Here is a 25,228-nt window from a genome sequence, read left to right as displayed (position 1 = left end):
TTGCATAGAGGGTATGAATGCTCTTGAAAGCTTGGTGTATCCTTCATCTGCATGACGATCTCAAGGAAAAAAACTCTATGAAAGGCAACATCTGGCTACACCAAGCATGAAAGTAGTAGGCGGCGGAAGTCTCATGTGAACCCATAATAGCATTGAAACTATAATAAGCAAAGGCACGAAAGCACTGAAAGCAAGAAGAAGGGGACGTTCATGTGAATGATATGTGTCCACTAGGTTGGCTCATGACCTTTTAGCAAATATTCTTGAGAGTTCCATGGCGCGTATGAGAAGGGACAAAGATCTAGTCAACAGGCCCCAATCTGTCGAGAACCCTTCCGAAACCAAGATCTCGGAGAAGGTCAAGACAAATCTGATGGGTTCCTTGTCATGCTCATAAAGGCAATGCCATAATATATCGATGTTTTTCTGGTCGGCTTTGTGGACTGTTGTCATGCTATGATAATCCGTCCAAGGCTTGCTCGTGGACATCCACTTGATTCCCTCCCCCAGTCTCTTTGGATTCTGCCCGGTATAAAGAAGATGCCACCACTGGGATGGGGGCGAGAACAGTTGATCCAACAAGATAAATGCATTTGCAATCACGTTGACCTTTGAGCAGTGGTCGTTGGCTGTATTCAGCTCAAGCTGTCTGATGCTCTGCACTACACCGCGATCATTTCGGGGCCGAATGATGCGGTGCATGATGTAGTTGCTGATACTGAGGTGAAGCGGCTCATAAGTGCGGGCCAGAACCACATAGTCGCTCGTCTGTGAGAGCGAGATATCCATGTTCTTCAACGCGCCCCATAGCTGCTCTGGTGTATCCATATGAACGGCCTTCAGTAATGTAAAAAGTGACTGAACATTCCCAAGGTTATCATCTCGGCGCTCCGGAAAGCCTTCAATCCACTGTCCTAATGCAGAACCTAGTTGATACACCGTTTTGAAAGATGTACTATCAGACTTACTTCGTGAAGCCTGGCTGTCAAATAGCTGGTCTAGAACAAAGTCCCCGGCGTATAGCAGGCTGCTCAAGGCGTCCAAAATACGAATATCTTCTCCAGCAGTTGGGATCAGTTGTTTGTACACCCTGTCGTGCTGAATTTGAGCCCAGACATGCCGTAAAACAGAAACCACTTGTATCTCAATCATCCTTTTACCGACCCGATCATCTTGACTCGAGCCCTGCTTAAAGAAGACGCGGTAGTGATCGGCACAGTACCCCGGGAACAAGCGAGGTTCGGTTGCTTGGATATCCCCCTTTTCTCCCAGAGAAAGGTTCCATGCCACGTCAAATTCCCTCCGCAGGATTTTCTCAACATGGGACTTCTTCCGCGGTATATAGAGCGAGATACGAACTCCAGCTAAGTCTGCAATGTCGCTTCTGATGTCGTCGATGCAGCCGTAGCCTTTCTTTCCTTCACGGGTACTGGCTGCAGTTTCTTGGCGCCTTTTCAGTCGTTCATGAAGCTTTTTCTCGAGGCTTTCTGGGTCTTTTGCTCTGGAAGTAACGATACACTCCACTGATTCACGTTTGAGGACATCTTCGCATAGCATCTCGGCCTGCTTCGCTGCAGAGGCGTAGATTTCCTGCTCTTTCTCATATTCCCTCATGAATTCATTGATTATACCAAGACTTTTGTTGGCTTCGGAGGGCATATCGGAAATTGGGGTAATTGTTGGCTTATGTTGGTCAGATTGTTCGGTTGGAGGCACGACCAAATGCCTAAGGTATTTTGGTCGAGCGGCAACACGCTTGACAGCTTATATAGCACTGTATGATGGGACTCGGTCCAGCCAAGCAAGCAAAAAACAAACAAACACGAAGGATAAGAAGTTGAAATGAGTTCAGTGTAAGGGAAGCGTCCTGTGCGATGATAGCAGCATGTTAGCAAACGAGTACAAAAAACAAGCAAACCTATTTAACTACCTCAACTACTTCTGTCTACGAGCACGATCGAGAAGGAGCGACTTAATCCTTCCTAAATTGGCAACAGCCAAAACCAAGTCGTGAACATTAAGGCCGTCAAACATGCCAGCCAGCGAACACAGCCATGCCCGATACGACTATCAGCTGATACTGTAGATTTTTGCGATCTTCCAACTTAGGGTCCCAAGAGCGTTGATAAGGAGGGCCGGGGAATCAACTCATTGAATAGGTTCGCAGCATCTGTGAAGCGCTGCGAGTCATGCAAGGCTTGCATTGGTGGATTGTCCTTCAGAGATGTGCACCATATGAGTTGGCTTGCAGGAGAACGCAGATCGAGATATTGGTGCCCACATGCTTATCGGATCTTTGGCCTAAGATTTAAATGACAAATTGATTAGATGCAGAGCGGTGTACAATTGCCCAATAACTACACGACAGCTGGTGCCCGTTGGTTTGGGTCGGTTGGGTTGACTCGCAGCCTTGCATAACTATCTTCATGCCTGACGGCTCCGAATAAAGATGTAGGATAGGATAGTTATGCAAGTATTTGAAGTACTATCAAGTAACATAATCTTCCTAGCACTAGAATTTAAGTTCGTAAAGAATAAATCATTGCTGAGTATTGCTGTGGGCAAACCTGGTTAAATGAAATATCAGTTGGGTGTCTATCATATATTTGGTAAGAGTCTCTAGCGTCATATTGGAGAGCTTGCCTAAAGTGAAGTAATAAACACAAGCCATCAAGAAGGATCAACACCATACTTTCCAGTATGCATTCTCATATGCATCGTGTTTATTAGCATAGGACTATCCATTTCTGCAGTTCAGTAGCTTTCTAGTTTGTTTTTTGAAGATACCCACGTCAACCAAGACTGTTCCAAAACGTCTTGCCTGGCTCCTTAGACAAGGCTGTACGTATCGTGTCATCGCTTCCCATTCTATACTTTGAGGTAAAGGATCTATCTTGAGCCTAAATGCGTGGGTGTCTGAAAATGAGAGACCATGGAAGTTTACACGATATTGCGAACTCTCCACTCCCTTCCGTGTCCACTTCACATCCACTCAATATTAGAAGCACCGTCGACCCACTCTGCTATCTATTCCAACGATTAGTTTGCATTCAAATTTGTGCCCTCTATACGACTAACCACAAGAGTGTTCCCCGCAAATAGGTTTGTAACAGGTGCCTAAGTAGTATCATTGGGAGCCCTGTGTTTCCGGTCCGGTAAGGCGTGCATTCCATTCATCTGTAATCGATTGGTGAAGAGTTTCCGAGGGCTACCTTGCAAGATACCCATCTTGCCTTCTCAAAAAAAAAAAAAAAAAAAAAAAAAAAAAAAAAAAAAAAAAAAAAAAAAAAAAAAAAAAAAGGTAGTCTTTTGAATTCGAAACGAGAAATTTAAGAAGGGCAGAAAGTATACGATCTAGCGGTTGCTGGCACAGTCGGGTAATACATTTCGGACTTGTAGATACTCAGATCCTGCATTTGTATTTATACCACATTTGGATGGACTTGTAGTACTCTGAGCGTGGTATTAAACGATCGGGAGACACTGACTTGAACGAATAGTAACCAAACTCCTCAGTTCCGAGGCTCCCTAACCATAGACGCCAATCCAGCCGCCGAACTTGCAGAGTCACTTCGATCCACAAATCCAAACTTCTCATAGACAGGCCGTCCGTCAGCACTTGCATCGATATAAGCAAAAGCACCCTCCTGGTCAGCCATTTGACATCCCCACCCAATCAGCATCCGAGCAGCGCCCATTTTCCGATAGTCGGTATGCGTACCCAACATATCAAGATCTAGTATCTATGTCAGCAATTCCCCCACGATATACTTAATATAGATATTCGGCCTACAGAAATTCTTCTTTCCCCCAACCAACCTGGCACGACCAAGCTCCAAACCCTCGATAAATGCATCGTTACGCTCAGGATCCATGTCCGAGTGCCATGGAGGGAACCGGGGACCACGCTCTTCAGCCGTCTCAAGGGACCACTTTGCGTATGCCGCAATCCGACCGTTTCTTGTATCGACGACCTTAAGGTATTTCTCTCGAGGCTTGTGCAGCATGTCGTGGCGGTTGGCTTGATCCCACCATTGCCGTACTCCGGGGGTGTTCGGCCAGATGGCTAGCATGTCTGGGGTATCAAATGCATTGTACCAGACTTCGATTAACTCGGGGATATCTTCGAGTGTAGCGTGCTCGAGCTTAAGAGGGGATCCCGAGGTTGAGGTGCTTTGTGTTGTGTTCACTGTCATTGTGGAGTATAGTCTTGGCGACTGGGGTACACAAGAGCTATACAAGGGTTAAAAGATAGATTGCAGCAGGGTACAAATAATCCTGGTCGAACGGCGGGGGCATTCTTGCAATTAAATAAGTCTTAAGGTTGGGGTGGGGCATCTATCAGGGGCGAAGAACTGGGAAAGCAAATAATTTCTTCGAGTCAGAGTAAAATGCAAGTGGCTGGGAGAGGAACGTACATTCTTGCATCGGCGGCTCCACATTGTACAGAATAGGGACCCTTCATGCTACCGTGCTTCTTGGTGGAAGTGATCGGTGAGCAGTTGGTCGAATGCGACATGTCACATATGTACTTGATTTTCTAGGACCATTGATGGCCTACTCTTTCCGTTTTAGTGCTCAAGCGTGCTGAGCGAGTCACCACAATAAACTGCACCCCAACTAATAATTTACCACCTTGCCCTTTTTCTCCACTTTCGGTCTACGTTTGCCCGCCACACTCCCCTAAAGCCCGGCACTGCCATCAAGAAAGAGACGAATAGGGTCAAGTTTCTATTCCTCCTGATGCCCGCGGCCTCTTTCCGCAGTAGGACTTTACTGTAATTGAGCGCGCTGCGCCAGCATGACAGACATTTTAGTGGAATTTCTCAGTCGAAAGACAGCACAAGTTCACCTGTTCATGGGAGCAGCGCTGGATATCTCAAGAGTCAATGGGTCCCCAGAACTCCAAACGCCTCTAGCCTATTAACAGATTTTATGACGTTCATTTTGAATACCTAACAGACAGAATGACACGCCAATCTTCCCTCGCCAAAACACTAAAGGTCAATATTAGAAAGCGCAATAGGTGTTGAACGTGACTTTATTCTCTATCGCCAATTACCGTCACAGCGGAGACCTTCATGCGCGGGCAACAGTAAGCCAGCCTCTGTCCCAGTCAACGCCGGGCTGATGTTACAATAGGATGAAGTAACCAAGCCTCAGTGCTTCCCTGAACACGGTATCGCCCGCCTGGAGAAGACAAACAGCAACATTAACCATCTGAACGATGTTGCAGCTGACGCCAAAGCATGCGTGGCCCAACCCGGAAGTTGTGCTCGCGTATCTCATGTGGGACACTCCTCCATTTTCATGTGCAATCCTGTACGGTCCCACGATGTTAGATGGACAGGGAACTGCGACTGACGAGAAGTCATAGTTGGACCATTCAATCTTAACGATGTATGTAGACCTCATCAACGCCGCCAGGGAGCTGTCTGCAGCCTGCCGCTTTGGAAGCGACTATACGTATGGTTACATGACCAACAGCACCTCGGAGCCTGACAGCTATCCATATGTGGTGGCCCTCGGCCACGACAATTTCTTTAGGTCGCATTGATCTGGCGATAACTGGGTTGCATTGCCAGAAAACGTTTGGAGTGTTTTCCGGGGTGTTGTAGGGCTGGACCGAATCTTTCGATGGACAAGTACCCTCAGATGTGAAGTCTTAGTTCCTTTTTTCTGTCAGAATACTACTATTTCGTCGTCAATTTAAAATCTACCTTATGATCCTCACGTAGCCCACCACAGAGAAGGTTTATGCCCAGGCAAAATCCTGAGAGTGCAGATAATGTCAGGGACTCCAGTATCTGTGCATCTTATGTAGGATTCAGCCTAGGAATATTGACTAACCGAGCGTGCAATGCAAAGTGCCTAAGGCGAATATGATTATGACTTGTATCTGCGCATCAGTTTCCACAAGGGTTGAGTACTTAATTGGAGCAGACTCTTGCGCGATATGAGTGCGTCTCCCGGCCAGAGTTTGTAGCGCGCATGGTCAGAATCCCACTTATATACCTCTTTGGTGCAACTATAAGTAGATTAACTGGTTTGATATTATAGATGGAAGTCGTCTCTGAACGTCAGGTAACTTGGTAATGGTATAGTGCACACAAGTTAGAAATGCAACGAGTTAGCAATAACAACACATAAAAACTGACGTTGTAGATTGCAGGCCTCGGTCTGGAGGACAAGACCAAAACAACCACCAAGGCTTTAGACACTCCCCGTTGTGGAAAGGCAAATGGGCTCATGTTAGCCTCTCGCTCCACGTGGAAGCCCAAGCAGGAGGAAGTTCATTGCAGAGGGTTAACGGCGTTGAGGAGAGCTTTCCTCCCGGCATTTGTGTAGCTTCTACGGTGGGAATCTCCATTGGCCAACAGGGGGTCACTATGGTTAAAGCTAAAGTTGTCGAAAGTGATGATCGGATATCGGATTTCTATGAAGCTGCTGATCCACCGTGTGGCTATTGTATGGATTTGGAACGCAGGAGTGTTTCCAGGCTAATTCTTTGTTGACTCCGTTAAAGATTCCCTCACATCGAAGGCGGCAGGCGTTATTTCTTTTGATCGCATATGTAGCAACGTTCGATCCACCGCAATGGTGCGCACCAGTAGCGCTTGCTCTGTGTTTCGACCAGGCTGTTCTCTGAACTGCGTCTCTGGCAGCAGCATATGTAACCCAGCCCTGTGCCAGTGCAGCAATTCTTTGGCTACTAATGCCCAAAGTATCGTGCTGAGTGTGTTCAGCAGTGAAATCGGTCGGTATGCTCCAGGCGCTCTATGGTCGTGTTCTCCAGATTTGCGTAGCACGACAATCTTTGCTCCTTTTCACTGGCTGGGGTAGTATCCTAGCCCCAACGGCCTTGGTGAAATTGTGGGTTATTGATGTTTGAGAATACATACACAACAACTTTCCACAGGGTTAGGTTTCAATCTTGCCCGGGAGCAGTGCTTCCTTTGGCGGCCTTGATTGATCTGTAGACCTCCGGCTCGGTGATTGGCTTGCAGCGTATCTCTCCTCCTGGGGGAAAATGAGTTGAGAAATAGTTCAGCTTTTCCTTCGTTATCCACCATCTCTTCTGTGCCGACACTCAAGGTAGGAACGCTGGCGTAGTCGTCCCTCCGTTGCAAGTAAGCCGCTGATTTGCACAGGTACCCTTCTCCGGCTGCGTCTAAGTATTCCTTTCAGTGTGCAGCTTTTTTATTTTTTACAGATGTCCCGTTCAGACTAGGTGTTTCCCTTGCAACCTTTGTATGTATAGATCATTACGATATGTTGATTTTGACCTAGTCTTGGAGAGCGACGCGGATGATTACATTTCATCCTGCCTACGGTATATAACGTAGCACTGCTAACCGCAGACTATAACATCTCAAACCATCCATTTAGACACGAGATCAGCATCCCTCAGACCGGATAGAACTGACAGAAGAGCACAAAGCCAAATTCTCCAAGCGATGGATTATGTAGTAGCAGATCTACAGTACAGCAGTAGCGAAACCATCAGTGCGTAGTTAAAAGAGCTTCCTGCAAGAACCTCACTCAGTCGGACACATATTCTTGGAGAACAGAAGTATTAACTTTCGTCAGATCGAGCTCTTGAATTTCGTACTTTGCAACATTGCTGGTGCGGAAGGGGTCGGATTCTGTAATCTCTGCCATTTGATGTGCCGATTCTGCAACAGCGAGACACACCCCGCCTGTGAATGGTACCTTCCGGGCAAAGAACAGATAGATGCTTTGCTCATATTGTTGTTCCAGCCAGGTTATATGAGCTGGGAGGTGCTTTTCTACTTCCTCGAAGGAAGTGAGGTAGGAGACAGAGAGCAGAAATAGAGGCATTTGGCAGACGGGATGTATCGAGGAACGGCGCACGGGGTATTGAAAGGACCCCGAAAGGCGAGGAACTGTGGGAGTGGAGGAAGGTGTTTAACAAAAGTTGGGTGGTCTCCTCATGAAAAGACCAACCCTCCCTACCGTATCTAGAGATGCAGATAGGGACGTGCAAAACAACTCGATGGGTCAGCCTTGCTTTTAGGGAGATGTGGGGCGCCACCAGCGCATTGGAGTAAGGCCTATTCGCTCCGGTAGGGTATCCACATCTCAGGAAATTGCACGTATATCCTCCGGAGATTTCTATAATGCCACGAGTCTGTGGGAACAAGTCCCACAGCTTTATTACCTAGATAACCCAGGCACCTGATCCAAACTTGCTCCATAACTACCTCAACACGACAGTCATCGAAGGAACACCCGACAACACTCGACTTTATAGAAGCCTCCAGGACGGAGGAGCAATATGCCCGTATACCACTTTTGGCGATGTGTTCTGCCTAATTGGTTGGTCGCTCGAGGCTACGTAGGTAGAGGCTCATATGTAGAGGAAAGGGAATTCAGATCTGGCCTAGCAAACAACAGCCTACTATACTTGCACCAATCTCCGTAATACGGTGGCCCGCGGATACCTAATTAGGACAGCTCTTTGGTAGGCACTCAAGCGTCTACCTCACCGGATCCAGGAATTAGAACCCTAGAAAATATGCTACTTCAACGAAAGGCATTCCAAGAAGAGCTGAGTCTGGGCAGTTGGAGGACGCACACGCAACGGGCGCACGCAGGGACATGGAATCTCGGTTAATCAGGCGGCGAGAAGCATGGGCCTATACGATAGGAGGTTCACCGAAGAACTTATCATTCCGCCGGAGACTTTTCTGTAATCTCTCAGAAGATCCTTTTCCCTGTAAGAACAACACTTACTGTCACACGCGTCCGCCGTGATACAAACCTTTGCATATCGGATGTCATTATTCTCTAATGTTTTCTATCATAAATGCCGGTGACGAACCTTCCAACTCTCCACATAAGTGCCTGAAGCTTTCTGTGCTCCACCCGTCCATCGTCCCCAAAAAGGTCCTTTAGAGGTCCAGGGCAGCAGTTTGTTTGAGACCGGTAGTAAAACACCACGTGCCAATTTCATGTCTACGAAATAGCGAAGCCTGCGACGCCGCAAATTTGAGACAAATCCTGATGTCATAGCGTTGTAGTGGTATTAACTAAGGACAGCTTGCTTGCCCGTATCTAGGAGTTACTAAGTAGAGAGATAGATCTTTTCAGCAAGTTGGTGTATGAATTCGATGTATATAATGAGATATGGTCCCCACTGTGTAAGTTAACAGCACATCTTTTGCAGAGCAGATGTAAATACTCGGGTCTCTAACAGAATTCGCTACGCTTCAGTTTTTTAAATCAGGATATTTCACTCTATGGTAGACTACAGTAGCCTATTGTTTGCTAGCTACTCATGGATGCTCTCTGGGACTGTGATGTGGTGATAGGAATAGGCCTGATAAATAGTCAACTAGTTAACTAATGAAAGTAGAGAAATATATAGCCCGCCAAGGTGGCTAAGTTTCTTGATATATACGCGATTTAAAACGAACATCAAAGCGCACAGCAAAAGGATTTAAGGGTTATACTATCCTGATTCCAGTTGGTTCTGGTTGATCTCTGATTTCGACCATATCCATAACTTCGCTCCTTCTCCGTCTTCCTATCATTCTCCCAGTCCCTTATCGTACCCTTATTACAACAACGTCGACTTCAACCTCCCCGGCAGTCACACGAAATGTGAGGTTGTTGGACTCGATTACCTCCACACACATCTGCAGTTCACCCGCAATGTAAACCGCCCAAATTCCTTTTTCAAGATTGCGAGCCGTTGGTTCCACCTCAACCACAGAGCCATCCCAGGTCTTTATAGTAAGTACTAGAGCATTCTCCTCCGAGTTCCACTGTCCCCGGAGAAAGTCAACACCCTGTGACAGGTCAACACCGTCGATCCATGGACGCCTAGCCAGGATATCGCGGGTCCAGGGTTTGTCCCACATGATTTTCTGGCCGTCGTTGACATTCAGTCTGGCATATCCAATGGCAGCATTCCCGGTAAACCGGTCCATGTGCCTCCATCGGTGAGATTCGTCTATGGGCTGGTCGTTGCGCGGATAAAACAATCCGCCCTTCTCCCAGGTGGGATTTAAGTTCGTATCCGCGTATTGTAGTAGGCCTTCCAATTCAACCGACTTCCCGAGCTCTGATAACCACTGGACAACGTAACCGAAAGTCGGAAGGGAGTAAGGAAACTTAGGAGGTGGGATGGTCTTTGCGATCTCAAGCGCCTTCAAAAGCAGTGCCCCGTTCCCTGCATCGGTCCCGGCAATCTCTCTGTAGACGTTCGCTAACGTCGGCGAGTTGAGACGAATTTCTCCATCTAAGTTCGTTATGTAACCGAATGCCTGTCTTCCAAAGGCAGATCTCACTAACTCCGAATTCCAGGTATTCATGAAAGCGTTTGCGCTGTAGAGTTGTCAACACCCTGCCCTTTCACCAAGTAGAAACACATACCCAGCAGTAAAGCCCACTTGCTTTGGGGCCTCAGGCCTGTCCTGATTTACATACCACCAATCCACATACAAGCCATTCGAAGCAACCATCTGCTTCTCTTCCCACGCCTCTTTGTATTTCGCAAGAATGTCTTCAACCACATTCGTGCCGTCTCTGACATCGTTGTATCGCATGGCTATTAACTTTTGACTAGTGGTTAGCGGGACGCAGTTCGCAGGGACGGACAGTATGTACCGGAAACTGATTGCACACAACGAAAACCAGGTTGGGCTCGCAACAGACCCCAATCCAGTGGTTCTTCTCCATTTCTGCCAGTATCGCCGCCTGTAAGCTTCGATTGTCGTACGAAAATACCTCTGGACCGAGCCCGAAGAATAGTGGGTCCCAACGGAACATCAGAGACTGAGCCTTCTCAAATTCATCATCGTCAAACAGCATGGCATATAGGCTCGTCATCAGCAGCACATGTCCACTGTACATGATGTTTTCACGCACGACAGGATCCGCCCAGGGTTTCCTCAGCTCCTTTCGACCGGGATCGGTTCTATTCCCGGAAAGACTGGTGTTGAACCAGTAACCCCACACCTCGCGCCGGAGCATTTTGTGTATCAAACGACGCAGAAGAGGCTTGAAGACGCTTCGTAACGCTGGGAGTCGATGAAAGTGCGCCACACCGGCACCATAAGCCATGGATGATATTTGGTACCTGTACGCATCTAGGAACTCCTGGGCTGGCTCCTGCGTCCCCATATGACGCCATTCACCGTCTATCTGCCAGGCAAGATTATGGAAGTGGCGCAAATGGCCCGCTTGCTTGATGTCAAGCTTCGGAATTTTTGAGATATCCAGAAGGAGACGCTGCGGGGGCTGTTGCTGCATTTGGACTGAAATGAGTGCGATTATTGAAAGATATTGCCTCAGGAAAGCGTGGTGATGACAAGAAGCTGATTTCACATTTGGTTTTGAGCAGTTGAATTCACTTTGGTTTCTTCTTTGATTAAATAGATCGGCTCGGCACGCCTGGACTCGCCTGTAGGCTAGCACCTCGCTGTTGACGACGAACGCCCTCCCGTCACTGGTGTTGGGGAACAGCAGTACCTCACGTTGCCGAGGAATATACTTGCGCTGGAAAGCATAGTTTGGCTATTCTCCCCCACCAACTAATCCACTGGATCCGAATTGCGTGTTGCTCCGGCCTCAGGCCACTATTGGTGGCGCGCCACCTTGCGTTTCCCGACTGATTCCTTTTGCTCTTTGCTGATGGGGTGGTGCGCCACCTTTTCTTGCTGACGTGCAGTTTGCACTCCACTGGCCACGCAGTCCACGTTCTGTCTAGAACTGGAAACTGCAACCTATTTTGAGTGGGCTTGGTATGATGGATATTGTTCTCTAAGATTCTGGCCACTCAGATCCCGTCGTCCACGCGTAGTGGTGCTGGAAGTTTGTCGACAATCCGCGTCCTAACATGGGACTACAGCTAAGGAGCTTCTACAATAGCAAATTATGTGTCACCTGTCTCGCTACCCTTGCCCTCGGTTTCTCTCTTTGAAACAGGGGTCCTCAAGGATCTGGCAGCATCCTTTGCACGTAAATTTAAGCGCCGTCCACTTTGAACTCATGGTTGTTTGATAATATAGTAGCAGATGCTCGATGGTTGGGGTGGGTAGTTGTTCGAGCGCTAGATAATCAAGCACGTAGAACCACTGGGCCTGTGGATTTGCCTGGCGGGACAGCCATCAACTAGCTGAGTGACATGGATGGCGTAACATCCAACTGAATAGTCCACAAGCCAATTCCATATAGGACCGTTGCTTGAAAAATGTGAACCAACTCACGGCGCGCGAGCAGTTGTCAACCCGCGCAAATGAAGGCCTTTGGTCAGCCATGAGAGCCCAGATGTATTTATTAATTCCTCTAACAGATTCGCAAGGTCTCCTTCGGTCTCAAATTTTGCGACTTGTAACACGAAGGCTGTGGTGAAGTTTTGTTGCCTTTCCTTTTTTACTATCTTCATCTATTGTAATGTCAGGAACTAAGGCGCGTTCTTTCCCCTCGCACTTGGATAATCGACTAGTGAATACTGCAATAGAAAGAGAAACCGGACAAAATGTAGGGAGTGTGGACTAGATATCTAGCTAGCAATATTACCAAGACCTCCATATGTCTTCCTCAACACTCTGTGTCCTGGTGTTCTATCCTCACCCGCAGTCACTGCTGGCAACCCGATGGAACGTCACTTCTTACGGAGAACCCGGTATTGATGGACGATAGTCCATTCAGCTGGCAAATGCCTCTATCACACTTCAAGATCTCTATGAGAGAATTTCCAAAGATATCTCTTCCGCAATGTCACGCGAACTGAACCCCAGGCCCACCGTGTATGTCCCTCTGAGCAGCCGCCAGTCCTGAGCCATAGTATCCCAGTAACTCATGTCGCGCCTAGTCAAGGGAAATGAGACGAGTTGCGACTCTCCTTGCTCTAGATATACTTTATCAAGCCCGCGTAGCACTCTCACCGGCGTTCCATCAGGCGCGGAATCCTGTGGAAGGGACAAATATGAAACTATTCGCAAAGCAATCATGATTCTGAATTGTCAGCACTGCCCGTTACGCTATTTTTCGATCATTCAAAATTCTGTCATCTTAGGTGTGGTCTCTCTGTGCATCGCCGAGTGTTATGCGAGAATACTCGAAATAGTTGATACAGAGACAAAGCGTCTCGAGAGGAACGGCGAACATAAGCGAGTCCGATTCTCTAACTCGATGATGGTTCATACCATGCCAGTCTGCCAGGCGACTCTTCTTTATTCTCGGTGAATCTTGTGCCTACAGAATGAAGAACCATTATGCGCAACGTTGTGAAAGCAGAGATATTCGACGCCAGCAGCAACGACTTGTGTTTTATAAAACTAGTGCAGCTATTAGAAGAGCGTCAAACGCGCTGGCATCGGAACCCGCCCGCGCCTGATTGTCCCCCTTCTTACCGGTCGAGCTGCGAGCTTCCTGACAGGGTACCGACTTGTCTTCTATTGGTCAAGGATACCAAAAGACTTATCGGCTCTATCGCACTGTAATTTTGCATGCGGGCAAACCGTTGGCTTTGTTTGGTCGTGGCCTGCCCACCACAGATACAGGATTCCACAAGCCTGTCTTTCTCCGGGGCCACCATCCGAGCACGCCGGCTTCAATTGGCGCTAGGAAGATCGAAATCCCTAAAATATCCCTGAAAATTCTGTCTTAGTCTTTCAGGTAATTAAGGTATTAGCCTGCAGCCTGCTCCACCACCATCATAGCACGGTAATACTAGTCATGTCGTGCATTGTGCGCTGTCCTGAGACCACTAGTCATCGGTGTACATTGATCTCTGTAGGCCAAAATCGTACTTCCGATCAGTCTGCTACTTACCTTGTTTCTAGACCCTCTAGTATTCTGATATTCCTGTGAATCCCAATGATTCCCTTGGCCTTGCTTCTACCTTCGCTGCTTCCGATTGAGTAGATATCCTGTAGACCGCAGGGAAAGCGTGCGCGATCGGTTTGTATTTGTCGGAAGCATAATCTGGAATAGGAAAGGGGCCATTTAGGCGCAAAAAAGGGCGTTCGAAAGCCTCTTCACTCCTACTGTACTATACCAAAGGGCGATGACCAACGTAGGAGATTACTTATAGAGGGGATATTTACGTATTCTCGCCATGGACTGTACATGACGTGCAGCCCCACACAACGCGCGACGAGACTGAGGACTTCGCTCGAGCAAAACTATGTGAATGCTGTATGTACTGCAAGAGCTCCTCGACTGACTTTTTGGTCACTCAAACCCCTTGAGGTCGACTTCACGAAAGCGCATCCCCGCTTATGGCGCAATTTTCTATGGCAAATCCACCCTGCGTCGAACTTATACATGGCTCTTGAGTTCATCAGATTTTCTGATTTCACAAATTCATGCCTCGAACTTTACACCCATTGAGCGATATCCTTCTTTCCCTGATTTTCTTCTCGAAGAGCGTTTTATGGTGCCCGCAAGAGTCACATTGTGATGCATTATGGCCCTACCCTTTCCGGATATTCCTTGGCTGCAAGAATTTGACAATCCTTGTCGTTTGGAAGGCGAAGCTCGGGATCTTGTTGTCCATGGTGATGTGCCAGGAGAATTGGATGGCACCTTCTTCCGTGTGATGCCCGACCCGCATATCTCGCCATCTTACTACGAGAATGGTACGCATTATGTGCCGTTTGATGGCGATGGGAATGTTGGTGCTTTCTGAATCAAAAATAGGCATGTCGATTACAAGCAACAATATGTGAAAACGAAGAGGCTCTTGAAAGAGCGAGAAGCACGCCAGTCTCTGTGGGGTCAATATCAGAATCCTTTTACAAGTCATCCATGCGTGAGGACCGCCATCGAAAGCACGGTGAACACAAACGTCATATATTACTATGGGAATCTTCTTGCCTTGAAGGAATGTACTCTCCCATACTCACTCGACGCGGTAGGTGACATCCTTCGGGTGTAAAAGCAAAGGTCCCCGCTAGCATTAGGCTACTTTCTATGGAGTCGCTATGGCATTAGTCATAATGGTCTAACCCTACTGCTAATTTAAAAATCTCACGAAGCGTATGGGCTGATTGCTGGTAATCTTCCTAACTGCCCGACCCGTCGAATCACCGTACCCAGCTGAGAGGTTACCATATCCGGCCGTCTGTATAATGTGTCAGATGTGTCCCGTATTCTGCGCGAGTCGCCATAATACCAAGCGATCACACTCCGGCGGCTAGACAGGAGGTCTCAAAGCATTTGAATCTAGATAGATGCAGAGCGCTCCAGTAATGCTTAGGTGCAAGCGCAAGTATAGGTTGGAGGATAGTGCCTCGGACTTGGAAGGCAGGCATTCAGTTAAATTAACTTCTGAAGATACATATGCAATATCTTCCTTACTCCCCAAATCTGACGGTCAGAATGCAGGGTTTCCGCCCAAATCCGCGCACAGGCAGCGCTCAGTGGGAGACCTTCTAGCGACGGTAGATCGGACTCAGTGATCAGTACCCTAATATCTCGGAGCAACAACCACTCGTCAGGGTGTAAGGCCTGCTCATTGATTTGCTCATCGGAGGCTTCCAGACTGAATAACCATCTGACGAGCAGAATAAGACCGTGAAATCCCAGTAAGCCATTATATATACTGATGCTGGCACAAGAGGTCGCCTGTAGAAACTGAACCCCGCGGACAATGGGCCCCTGAATAAACGAAACGGCGTGGCTCATCGCTGACGCTACGCTGTAAGGCTTATAAGAAGGACTCAGTTGCGGGACTGCTTTATGACCCATAGACAGCCCTAAGATGGCGTCCTGAACATCCCTCACTGATGCTGGATCAGCGCGGAGTTGGATCATAGTAGTTTTCCACAAGATCAACGCCGACGCAGCGAGGGAACAGTCCGCACACACGTGCTGCCGAGAGCGCAAGATTCCTGACTCCGCTAAAGAAAGCAGCCAGTGGTTTAGCGAGGATATACTCGTCTCGGTCATCTCTTGACTGAGAGATTGCGGGAGCGAGGCTGCAAGAGTTCTGCAAGATTTAACATGGCTATGTAGGGCAATCATCAAAACAAGGTGGGCCAGGCCTGAGTCATTCTGCAGGATAGAACCGGACAATGACGTCAGATTGTGGAAGGCAGCCGTAAAAGACTGCGGTCGCGGTGCTGTACTGAAGAGCCGTTCCCACGTTTCCCGGGTGTTGCAGGTCCAGAGGTCCTCCGAGTACGGAAGCTCAATGTCAAAACCGGGAGGCAGGAACATGGTGGACGACAAATGAGACACGTTCATTATTCCAAGGAAGCAAATGATGTTCAGAATTGTCCTGCCCTTAGGCATTAGCCTTTGACTCATAAAGTCGGGATACTGGCGACCTTTTCATTGACTCTCGCCACACCCACACATCCCAAGAGACACACTCGCTTGACGAAATATCGCTTGGACAGTCGCGCAATTCCTAGATTCTCTAAGCATCTCTATGCCAGTTGTGGCTAGGATACTAACCGCTGCTAGTTGCCCTTGGAGAGGTATACTCTCCGCCCGTAAACCTGGCTCGTCCGACCAACTTGCAAACATTGTGAGTAGAAGTAGCGTCTGCAGTCTCTCAAGGGGCGCTAGCGTGGAAGCTTCCTTCAAAAGTTTCTCATGTCCGGCACGGTATGCATCACGGGCAGCTACCTGATTAAACGCATGAAGAGCACCTACCGCGTACGCTGCCAGTTGCAATGGCTCAGGCGGCTGATGTTTCAGGTAGGTTGGTACGTGTAAGAGTGGTATATGCCTTTGAAAGGAATCGAAAAATGCTCGGAGATACCGTTGAGCAGCATATTTCGTCGGCCGGGAATCCTGTGACCCATCTTCTGCATTTCGGGTGTCCTGGTAGATACTCCCGTAGTACTGACCGATGTCACTCGGAATATTGGCATTGCAACTATCTTCAAGATAGTACACTAAACCCATTGTTCGACTCGGGGAGCTGTCCACACTCTTCTGGTCGGCGTTGAATGGACTTACCACGTCATTCCCAAGAATGTCAGATAGAGGTTCCAAGCTGTCCACAGATAAGTCAAAGCTCAGAAAGTCATTCAAAAGGCTAATCTCCGACTCGTTGCTTCCCAGGAGCCGAGGAGACAGTCCCCTAGCATGCCGTGCGAAAGGTTGGAGATCACAGTTGATTGCGTAGACATCTGGAGCCACGGCAACCTCCATATTTTCAACAGACGAACTCGACTTGTTGGAACCTCTGTTATCAACAAGTGTAGTACAATTGGCGATCCGTTGCATTCCGGCTCCTAGCGTCGAGTCGTGCATCGACCTCGCATGTCGTACAAGCACGTCCCTAATACGTTGAACTTTCTGTCTCAAGATGTCGGGATGGCCGCGCAATGAGGGTCTTACTTTCTCAAGAAGACTTTGTGGCAAGTCGGGCATTTGAATTGTCGCCTAGGGGAATCTAACTACTGTCAACAAGTGACTGAAATAAGGATAAATTGAAGCCACTGACGCGCTTGCTCATGTCTGGTCCGATGTTCCTTTCTTGTGAAGCGGGCGTCACACCAAGAGCAGGCGAACGGTTTCTCCGAGTTGGAGGCCATGCTTATCGAATACCGGGTAGAGGCCAGTCAAATGCACGGCTGACTCCTAAATACTTGGCTTCCTCCCCGAGCGCCAGCCGGGGATCGAAGGGCGGTTACGGCTCGCGCGTGAGGTCACGTTCCGCTTAGCTAAGCAGGAAGTGGAACTGACTCTTTCCGAGAACTTAACCGGTAACATGATCTTTGGCACCAAAATGTCGCCCGATAGAGCCCTAGGGCATTCCGTAAGAGTTGGTCATTACGGTGGGCGTGGAATACGTTTCGCTACTGGTAGCGGGATAAGGATACGGTTATTGTTGAAGCATGACCGACGCGTAGGTGTTAACTTATAGAGAGCTGATAGACGCGACGCATTTAAATATCATCTCTGAACCCAGTATGTGCGCTGTCCCCGTTGTTGCGCCTTTCTCTGCTAGAAAAGTCCACTCTGACGTGTGGCGCTCCACATGTACGGTCAATTCGGTCAGTCAGCCAATGTCGATTCCGCATGGCCTCATCCTCAACTCATTCCCGATCGGATTACCAGACCATACGGCTCCAAGCTTGCTCAGACACGACGATGGGTCATAGGGTGTCCATACGTACTAAAACCGGAGAATGAAGACAAGCGAATGAATGACACGCAAAACCGTCAACAATAGATACAGACAAGATCGTCTCGAACTTCATTAATATCAGAGGTGGGGCGTCCCCACGGTGATTGAAACTACCGCAACTAGCCAGTGGTCGGGGCTTCTTAGATGAGGCAGACCTGACGCCTAGAGTATCAAACCGGCATCAACGATGCCTTGGTCCTAAGTCCACCGCCACCCGTCTACACGAGGCAGCGAGAACAACCTACGGATCGTGGGACGTTGGCAGGCGGTGGGGGGCCAGCGCCACGTCTCCATATGCAGCGCCGGAAAGGGAGATTGGACGGCCATTTTGCAGCTTGAATTCACGATCATACCGACAGGTAAAGGACCAAAGCGAGGTTTAGTTCATACATATAAAGGCCGAGGACCATGTAATTTAACTCCTGCTCAGCTGGATCCGAGCAAGTCTTAACGCGTTCGCATTCTATCAGGTATGGAGACCCTCCTCTGCCATACCCTGGCGACACCTGCTAATATAGAAATCCACAGTGAATGCTAGACAGCCCGGTACACCTTTACTTACGTCGCCCTGGAGCGGAACAAGCGGACATTATGGACTACCCAGCTTATATTGAGTCTTATAACACCGCAAATGCGGAGCGAGCTACGGCCCTGCGGTTTTTCAATGAGGATGTGATTCTGGAAGACGGAAAGAATAGAACGAAGGGACGTGAGGAAGTCATCAAGCTATTGGAGGCTGCCCATGATGGAATCAGTGAAGCCTTACACATTCGTTCCTGGGCTCAGACTGGAAATACTATACTGGCTGAGCTTGACGGGCACTTCGTTAGCAGTGAGGACGCACCAGGCCACTTTTTCTATCCGTTCAAGAAGGGTGAAAAAGTGCGATTCCGGTTCATGGCGGCATATACGTTAGCTGGGGAACGGTTCTCGCATATGCGAATCACGTATTGGCCATCCCCTGTGTCTGACGAGTAGCTGGACAGCAATTCAATCGAAGGCCGTTTCATGCAAATAGCCTGGAGTTCACAATGTCTTCCCAGTGTTGTTCTCGAAGTTATGTCGCCTGCATTCATTCTCCGTGGGTGTCTGCCTATACCAAGCTTCTCTATATAACTACTTGATTTGCAGTTCTCCCATAAGCCGGAATGTTAGTACTTTATGAGTGCGGCGGTGTAGCTGACATCTCCGGCAATCTTCTAAATATAGTCGCCTAGAAGCTCATTGCTGAATTGATAGCTAGCGCTTACGCAGGCTGTCCGCTTTTCGCTGAGCATCCAACCATGGCACTTGCAGCAGCCGAGACAGAGGCGGTAAAGCCTCCTGCAGCCTACAGTATCCTCCATACCCTCGGGAGATAAGTTGTAGCTGTCAACATGTAACAGATTATCCAGCCTCTTCAAGGGATGCGTTCATTTTTTACTTTTTGTTTTTTTTGATTATCTTTGTGGTGCAGGCTCCATAATTCCCATGACTCGATCATTGGGACGAGGCTACTGCGCGTGCTCGAGGCATTTCGAGGGCTCCTTCTCCCGGCACGGGGATAAAGTCTGATGTATAGCCACATCCGTGGATCCTGTGCTACCGAATGTACGTAAACTCCTCAGGGGGATACATACTGAACTTTCAAATGTCGTTCAACTAGACTTGTGACTTTAGAACATCTATGAAGCACCTGTAAACTAACGACAGGCAAGCGTCACGCATAGTTGGTTGATGTCAGGTTACTTATCAGATGACAGGAACACCTCGGCCTCCAACGCCGCACAGCACTCATTTGGCATCAAACCTCTAGGGTCACGCTACAACAGGGCAGACCGGCCTAACTGTCTAGAAACAACCTTGCTATCAAGGGTTATAATCTGATCTACTGTGAATCCCCGTATTTTACGTCCCTTCCATTATTCCTTGGCTAGCTTGATAATGTGTTTATCCTGAAGGGAGAAAGTGCTAGAGTAACAAATTGCCTCGTGGCTTGGACGAGCCAGTGAGAGGGAGTGCTTATGCCCTTCACTATGGAACGACAAATCGATCACCAGTACCCGTCGCTAACGCCAGACATAGAAGTTGTGCTAAGCATAACTCGCAACCGTGTAAGCAGAAATCGTTGCACTAACAGCCACTATGCTCAGAATAGCTGTTAACGTCGTTTTCAGTTTCGTGACCCGCTTCGCAGATCGACTATCCATGTATGGATAGCAAGGTTTTTTGGGATCCGGTAGCACGGCCTGCAGCCAGAACATAATGCGAAAAATCAGCATGATAAGGAATTCCAGCCATTTCTTGCGCGGCCCAAGGCGGTGCCGGTCAATAGTCTCGTCCGGCAAAAATGTGATGATGATTTCGTATCCAACAAAATGTAGCGGCCTCGGAAACCACCGCTCACAGAATTGTTGAATCAAAGCGACAGACGCCAAGTGGCCTTTTTCCGTGGACTTGAATGAGCGACGGTTGAACCAATTCGAGTACTCAACCATGCCTTGGAAATCTTCGGGGAACCCCGCCACTGGCCCACTTTCCTTCAGAAAGAGATTAAAAATCTCCTTACACCAGCGATGCCAGGCAGCTTGGATATGTGGTGAATCGACCGGGACACCCAACCTCTGCTTCATGTTGTGTCCGAATAGGGCCATCTGCACACATGGCATAATGAAATCGTCGTCATGGTCCCACCTCCCTGGTAATCGCTTTGCAATCCTCATATGCGTGTTGTTCAAACTCGATATGGATTTCCTGACCCTTTCCGAGCTTGGGCCATCGATAAACCAAGGGGTGAAATATCGCACGGAGTCCACGAATCTTTCCTGTTTCCGGTCGAAGACCTTTTCGGTATGGACCAATGCCTCACTTCCCAGAGGCTCTTGAATGACGAGTATGAAATTGCTGACGTAACTGATATTAAGAATGAATTCGTTGAGCGTATAGTTTGCCAGAGTGCGAACAATCTCCTCCCATTCTGTTTCGGGGTTGAGGGATTCCAAGTAGGGCTGCAGCCATTTGGCGCTGCCTAGCTTTCCATTCTCTTTCTCTGTGGTAGCCATTGCGGGGTATCAAGCGCGTATGTGGTAAGAAGATCAGGTCCCCGGAGCGCAGTATATAGTCGAGTTCCAGGGACCGCTAAGCCCCAGCAATAGCCTCATCCGGTTCCAAGCCGTCGTACATACCCTTGGTTGGAAGTGGCGGTGGGGCGGGTTCGGCGCTCCACCGGGCATCGTGGGCTCCTCGTTGCTGAATCACCACTAACATACGGTGTACTCCGATAAGGAAAGAGTTCAAGGGGCGCCACCTACGTGGACGACAGGGTGAGTTGTATCACATCCTTTTAGAAATGCTGAACGGCTCCAATCTGCAGTCTTCGTGTTATAGTGTTATCCGTATTTCTTCAGACAAAGTGCACCAGACCTTGCTTGCTCTTGTCCTGCCCTGTCGGTCTTTGCTAGATTCCCCACGGTTGTCCCAATGACGCAAGGTATGTCTGCAATTGAAACAAGACTATTTATTAACAACGAGGTAAGGCTTTTCTCCTTCAGCGTTGTATTTAGAGCTTTCTGACGTACAATACGTGGCACAGTATGTGCATTTATACCGAAGAAGTGCTTGGTCCCGTCTTGGTGGTTAAGACGTTCAAGGCCGAAGAAGAGGCAGTAACACTCGCTAATAATACGGACTTCGGTCTCTTCGGAACAAACCAGTCCATAGAAGATGACATTTAACAGGTATTGACCCTCTTAAAGCTTCCACCTACACACAAGACATATCGAGAGCCCTGCGTGTATCAGCCCCCCTCAGAGCTGGTACAGTGGGTATCAACAAAAACTTCTCTCCCGAGGCTGAGACCCCTTTTGGTGGGGCCAAATTTAGTGGTTCAGGACGTCAGTCAGGAAGAGCGGGTTTAATGGAATATCTTGAACAGAAAGCCATTCACATAAGCTATTCTCTATGTACTCACTTCTACATATATACATCACTGACAGGATCGGCATAGTATGAGTCATAAACTGGAATGCAGTGGAAGTCACCGATAAGAGTACTTGGTCTATCAGCAGAGTATGAATATGGACTGGTTAACGTGTTCTTAAACAACTTGTTACCTGTTGATCGTTCAGTACCTATTTATCTAGATCAGAAGCTTAAAGGAGCATGGTTAGTACAACCAGGTCGAAGCACAGGAAAAGATTAACTAGTAGACGTTTGGTGCAGGTAAACAGAACACCAAAAGCGAAGCTACCACGACAGAGCCCAATATCAATCACGCCGGATATCTTCCCGCGATCGCAGGATACCGTTCTCTGTGGAACTCCTCCAAGAGACGTTACATTGGCCGACCCAAAAAGGAAAAGAGGGAAGGAATAAGCTGGATTGAACAAGCCAAAAAATTGTAAAGTTTTTATGAAAAGAAATCGCCATACTTCCTTTTCCTTTGTACCCTTCATCAAGCCCCCAAGAGAGCAACAAAACAAATGGTGTCCCCGAGCAAAAATGACTAGGTCAATTATGTGGCTAGATCCCACACTAACGTGGTCAACCACCAGACCGCGCCCTAGTATGCCCATACAACTTATCATTTTTACACTCGAATATTCCCACTGTATATCGATTCTGGTACCTTGCATTGAAAAATTGAACTTTATGGAAGAAAGCAAATGGGTAACCCTTTGCGTTTCAGCAAATCACGTATAGATGTATCAAATATATAAATTGGGCTTGTTATACACTGTAATTTACGATACCGGGGAGTTAATTAAACCATCTATTCAAAATCTAGTGTCTTATCTTAATTTAGTCTTAATATACTTCCGTGGTAAATGTCTTTCAACAAATCTTAGAATAGCTGAGATATTCCGGCTGTGAAATTGATAGTCTGTATGAGGATACTAGGGCGCAGCTCGGCGGCAGCTGCGGTTCGGCGGTTGGAAACCTTTGAACTAGTTAACTAATGGAATGGTCGACGAGCCGCTGTTGGAGTCGTGGTCACTACGGCAGATCCGTCTTGGGTGTTTAGGCCTTGTTCGGATTCCTGATGTACGTACAGGTTTTGGTTCGTCTGTGCTTCATTGGTTGTTCGACCAACTAAGGGGAGGGACTCAGAAATGTTAAAGGGGCAGGGAGGGGACCCTGAGGAATTCGGAAGAACTCCTGATATCCTGGCCACCGTGCGTTCGACTTGGAGGCGGCGCAGGTTTCTGACTTGTAGTGTCTTGTCCAGCGGAAGGTAGCAATGTTGTCCGAGATATGTGCTGCGGATTCTTTCTCGGGATCCTACATCATGGATTAGGTGATGTTCCGGCGTTGCGCTGAAGCTGGTCGCCCTTCAGCGATAAACGAGCTGGTAGTGTGGGATTCCACTTCGAGTGCCATGTTAAAACTGTCCCGAAGCGGAAAGAAGGCGAATCAGAGCAGTTCAATGGGTAGTTGCTAGTTGCCGCAAGTGGGACATATCCTTGAGGGGGTTGTGCCACATGGTTGTTGGGTGGTCTACCACCGGTATTACGCAGGCTTGGTAGAATAGTCTCATTTGTTATAGGGTATATGATAGTATGCACTCGAGTGGCACTTGGTCACGCTCCATATAGGTGCATGACCGTATGTAAGCCAAAGCTCTGTCGGGACTCTGCCAATATGCGTTGCTGTCAGTTTATTTACAGCTCAACAGTATTTGTAAAAGTGCCGCTTATGGTTGTCTGAAAAGTAATTTGGAAGTTGTTGGAATATTGCGATATTCGAAAAAAAAAAAAGAGAACTTGGAACAGAAAGCGCTACTATCTGTAGAACAAAGAATCGAGGTGCTGCGCATAGGTGCCGAAGCCATGTGTAATGGTCTCTTTACAGGAAGTAGACACACTGCCGAACACCCTGCGGATGCCCTATAATGTCTATCCACATCATTTCAGTTTGTACGAACAACTTAGGCTTATATAGTAAAAGACAATATCAGGTCCAGAGGTGCATATCCGAATTGTTTCCCAATCTCCCCAACTCATTGAACATACTCTTCCCTTCCTCTTCTAAACCCAAAGTTGCGCAGTATTACAGCAAATCAGTGGGGCGTTGAAATGTTCCATCTGTCAAGTCACAGCTTAAAATTCTAGAAACTATCCCGCGCTTCTTGAATGGGTCCCGGGCCGTTATGAGACTTGGCTACTATTTATATACGTCAATGTGGGTCGTATGGATACCATGAAGAAGGCTGATGGACTGCAATGGGATGGTCGATCTGAAGTTCATGCAGAGAAGCCAGTGCAAGTGTTTATTATTAGAGGTAAGCTCCGCAGTTGGAGGGTATTGAATAACGCTTGCGTAGTGAACTGTGGACGAGAATCAATAAGCTACTTTAGCGCCAGAATGATCCAATACTTTTAGAACTGATGACGATCCGTGCACGTCTCCGACTCACAGTAAATGCAAGAAACAGAAACTATTCAAATCACCACTATATATGCCATTTACTGGGAATGTGGTAAACATAACAATATTACTAAGCGGAGTACCCGGAGATCTGGCGAGAGCAACTATTTATATCGAGACATCCTCACGACGTCTTTCTATTATTATAGCTTCAACAGGTGCAAGGCGCAGTTTTACAATAGAAGCTACCCTCCCCATCACTAGACAGGTGGATTGACCTTAATTTCGGGCCTGGAGATTGCGGTGAAACAAACGACGCGGTCAAGGGGAATCCGGGTGCACTAGTAGTGGATCGGCTGTTGAGATTGACAGCATTCGCCAGCAAGGAACTGTTAGCGGAGACTGCCGGTGGGGCGAAGCAGCATTTGTGGTTCTTGGGCTAAATTCTTTTCCTTATCCGCGAAGAGTGGAGTGTATGTTCCTTCTCGGAGATAAGGGAATATCGTGGCTTGCAGAGAGCAGATGCAGCCACTGTGCGGGTAAGCATGGATGGCAGTGACATGTACACTAGGATCTAGGAAGATATAGCAGGATCATGACAGAGCTGATCAAGCAATATGAACGTGGTTCGAAGGAAACAACAACAAGTGATTAAGTATCCATGGATGGATCCGAAGCCGCGTCTTCCGCGTGGCTGTTGAGCTCCACTCTCTGTCGCCGAGCCAATCAGGGGTCGCCCGGCCATAAAAATACCTGTCA

The 25,228-nt window shown here is 48.0% G+C and overlaps 5 protein-coding genes across 5 annotated transcripts; all 5 read right to left on the bottom strand.

Moving 5' to 3' along the window:
* Nucleotides 1-240: 240 nt before the first annotated feature.
* On the bottom strand, nucleotides 241-1,659 carry AO090023000381 (RelA/SpoT domain-containing protein; the record flags this gene model as incomplete). The annotated part of the gene is made up of 1 exon (XM_023235570.1): nucleotides 241-1,659. The coding sequence occupies one exon, from the start codon at nucleotides 1,657-1,659 to the stop codon at nucleotides 241-243; it is 1,419 nt and encodes a 472-aa protein (XP_023090579.1).
* A 1,853-nt stretch (nucleotides 1,660-3,512) lies between these two features.
* AO090023000380 (GNAT family N-acetyltransferase) lies at nucleotides 3,513-4,196 on the bottom strand (the record flags this gene model as incomplete). Its single annotated transcript, XM_001820882.3, has 2 exons — nucleotides 3,513-3,736; nucleotides 3,794-4,196. The coding sequence occupies 2 exons, from the start codon at nucleotides 4,194-4,196 to the stop codon at nucleotides 3,513-3,515; spliced, it is 627 nt and encodes a 208-aa protein (XP_001820934.1).
* Nucleotides 4,197-9,475: 5,279 nt separating this feature from the next.
* AO090023000378 (uncharacterized protein) lies at nucleotides 9,476-10,340 on the bottom strand (the record flags this gene model as incomplete). The annotated part of the gene is made up of 2 exons (XM_023235569.1): nucleotides 9,476-9,550; nucleotides 9,579-10,340. 2 exons carry the CDS (start codon nucleotides 10,338-10,340, stop codon nucleotides 9,476-9,478), a joined length of 837 nt encoding a protein of 278 aa, XP_023090578.1.
* A 193-nt stretch (nucleotides 10,341-10,533) lies between these two features.
* On the bottom strand, nucleotides 10,534-11,280 carry AO090023000377 (uncharacterized protein; the record flags this gene model as incomplete). The annotated part of the gene is made up of 2 exons (XM_023235568.1): nucleotides 10,534-10,554; nucleotides 10,636-11,280. 2 exons carry the CDS (start codon nucleotides 11,278-11,280, stop codon nucleotides 10,534-10,536), a joined length of 666 nt encoding a protein of 221 aa, XP_023090577.1.
* A 7,595-nt stretch (nucleotides 11,281-18,875) lies between these two features.
* AO090023000375 (uncharacterized protein) lies at nucleotides 18,876-21,165 on the bottom strand (the record flags this gene model as incomplete). Its single annotated transcript, XM_023235567.1, has 4 exons — nucleotides 18,876-18,920; nucleotides 19,036-19,217; nucleotides 19,375-19,492; nucleotides 20,242-21,165. 4 exons carry the CDS (start codon nucleotides 21,163-21,165, stop codon nucleotides 18,876-18,878), a joined length of 1,269 nt encoding a protein of 422 aa, XP_023090576.1.
* Nucleotides 21,166-25,228: the final 4,063 nt, after the last annotated feature.

Source organism: Aspergillus oryzae, chromosome 3, assembly GCF_000184455.2.
Source record: "Aspergillus oryzae RIB40 DNA, chromosome 3".
NCBI classification, from domain to species: Eukaryota; Fungi; Ascomycota; class Eurotiomycetes; order Eurotiales; family Aspergillaceae; genus Aspergillus; species Aspergillus oryzae.
Note: the sequence above shows the minus strand (reverse complement) of the source record. Positions and strands in the feature narration are given on the sequence as shown.